General features: G+C 45.7%; 1 protein-coding gene across 1 annotated transcript in view; it reads right to left on the bottom strand.

The window, feature by feature from the left end:
- Positions 1-819: 819 nt before the first annotated feature.
- cd247 (CD247 molecule) overlaps positions 820-1541 on the bottom strand; it is a 19938-nt gene continuing 19216 nt past the window's right edge. Inside the window, exons 4-7 of the mRNA XM_015397189.1 lie at positions 1299-1361; positions 1177-1218; positions 1012-1095; positions 820-938 (exon numbers count right to left, since the gene is read on the bottom strand). Coding sequence (XP_015252675.1) covers positions 873-938; positions 1012-1095; positions 1177-1218; positions 1299-1361 — 255 coding nt within the window. The 3' untranslated portion in view covers positions 820-872. The remainder of the gene's footprint in view (positions 939-1011; positions 1096-1176; positions 1219-1298; positions 1362-1541) is intronic.

The following is a 1541-nucleotide window of genomic DNA, read 5'->3' as shown; positions in this document are numbered from 1 at the left end:
CCTTTGATCAGATTGCTGATCTTAACATTAAATTTGTTTATATTATCAAACCAATCCTTCTGGTCAGGAATTGAACCCCAGACCCTCTGAACTCCTTCCTACCTCCTTTCCTCTCTGAACTATCCAGACAGCAACTCCAACATTTGAACCCATGACATCATCAAAGTGACGACTGAACATTTCTCTTCCAAATCCTCATTTCCACTGAGGCCTCAGCTTCAGAACCCAGAGGTCCAATCAGAGCTGGTTCTGATCCCGCTGCTCCACAGCTCCTGGATTCAGACCAGAACATCTGTCTCACCAACAGCAGCAGCACCCTCTAGTGGCAGCAGGCAGCAATGACTGTAGATAAACTTTCCTTTGGTTCAAAGCTTTATTTAAGAGGCAGAAATGATTAAAAAACAATCTATAAAAGATTACATATCTTCAGACAATATAGACAACTTTCATAACGACGCTACGACAGAAATTCTCAGGAAAACAATATTATATCATCAAACATAAAAAAATAAGTTGTAGAAAACTAAAAGAAGCTGAAGTATGGATCATTATAGGAGCATGAAGCAAACGATAGATAGTCGGCCATTCTAGTTCTACTCATGGAAGCTGACTTTATTACAGATATTGTCCTTCCTGGGTTTCCGTAGTTCTCCCACGTTAACCTTCTTTTCCACAGGAAGAAGCAGTTAGCATGTTTCCTCTTATTTACACAACAAATCAAACTTCTCAGATCAGATTCTGGACTCGGTTAAAACTTCGTTCAAATGCTATAAATTGGTTATTTTCAGTAATAAATCGGATAATTTCTGGATTCGGCGTCGTGGAGGATCAAACGCGTTCATGGAGGACGAATCGGGGCGGAACGCGTCCCGTTAGCGAGCGGGAAGCGGCTGCATCTGCAGGGCGTCGTAGGTGTCTCTGGTTGCCGAACTCAGACCCTGAAAGCAAGGATCAGGTGTTAGTTTGATCCGATTGGTCAGAGGAAAGGGGGCGGAGTCAGGCGGTCCTCACCTGGTAGACCTGGTCGTTCTTCCTCTGGCGCCCGCTCCGAACAGGAAGTTCTTTATAGGTCGCATCAGCCCGTGGACCCAGACCCTAAAGTTGGCAAACAGAAGCCAAACCGTTACAGAAGAATCCACCTGAGGTCCGTAGCAGCGTTAGCGTTTGGATCGTTACCGTGTACGTGTCATCTTCCCTCACGCGGTTCTGCCTGCGCTTCTGGAAACACAAACACCATCATAAGCATGCTAACGGGTCGCTGTAGAACTTTCAGAACCACCACAGAACCCGACACTTACATCTGGTCTCTCTGGATCCGGGTTCAGAGGTGCGTAGGTGTCATTGGTGGGCCGGGTAAGACCCTGGAAGCAGAGAGGAAACGGCCCAGTTAGGACCATGGATCAACAACTGAGCTATCAACTGGATCCGTCTATTTACTGGATCCATCTATCAACTGGATCCATCTATCAACTGGATCCATTTATCAACTGGATCCATCTATCAACTGGATCCATCTATCAACTGGATCCATCCATCAACTG

The sequence above is a fragment of the Cyprinodon variegatus genome, unplaced genomic scaffold (assembly GCF_000732505.1).
Source record: "Cyprinodon variegatus isolate N-32 unplaced genomic scaffold, C_variegatus-1.0 Scaffold844, whole genome shotgun sequence".
Lineage (NCBI taxonomy): Eukaryota > Metazoa > Chordata > Actinopteri > Cyprinodontiformes > Cyprinodontidae > Cyprinodon > Cyprinodon variegatus.
Note: the sequence above shows the minus strand (reverse complement) of the source record. Positions and strands in the feature narration are given on the sequence as shown.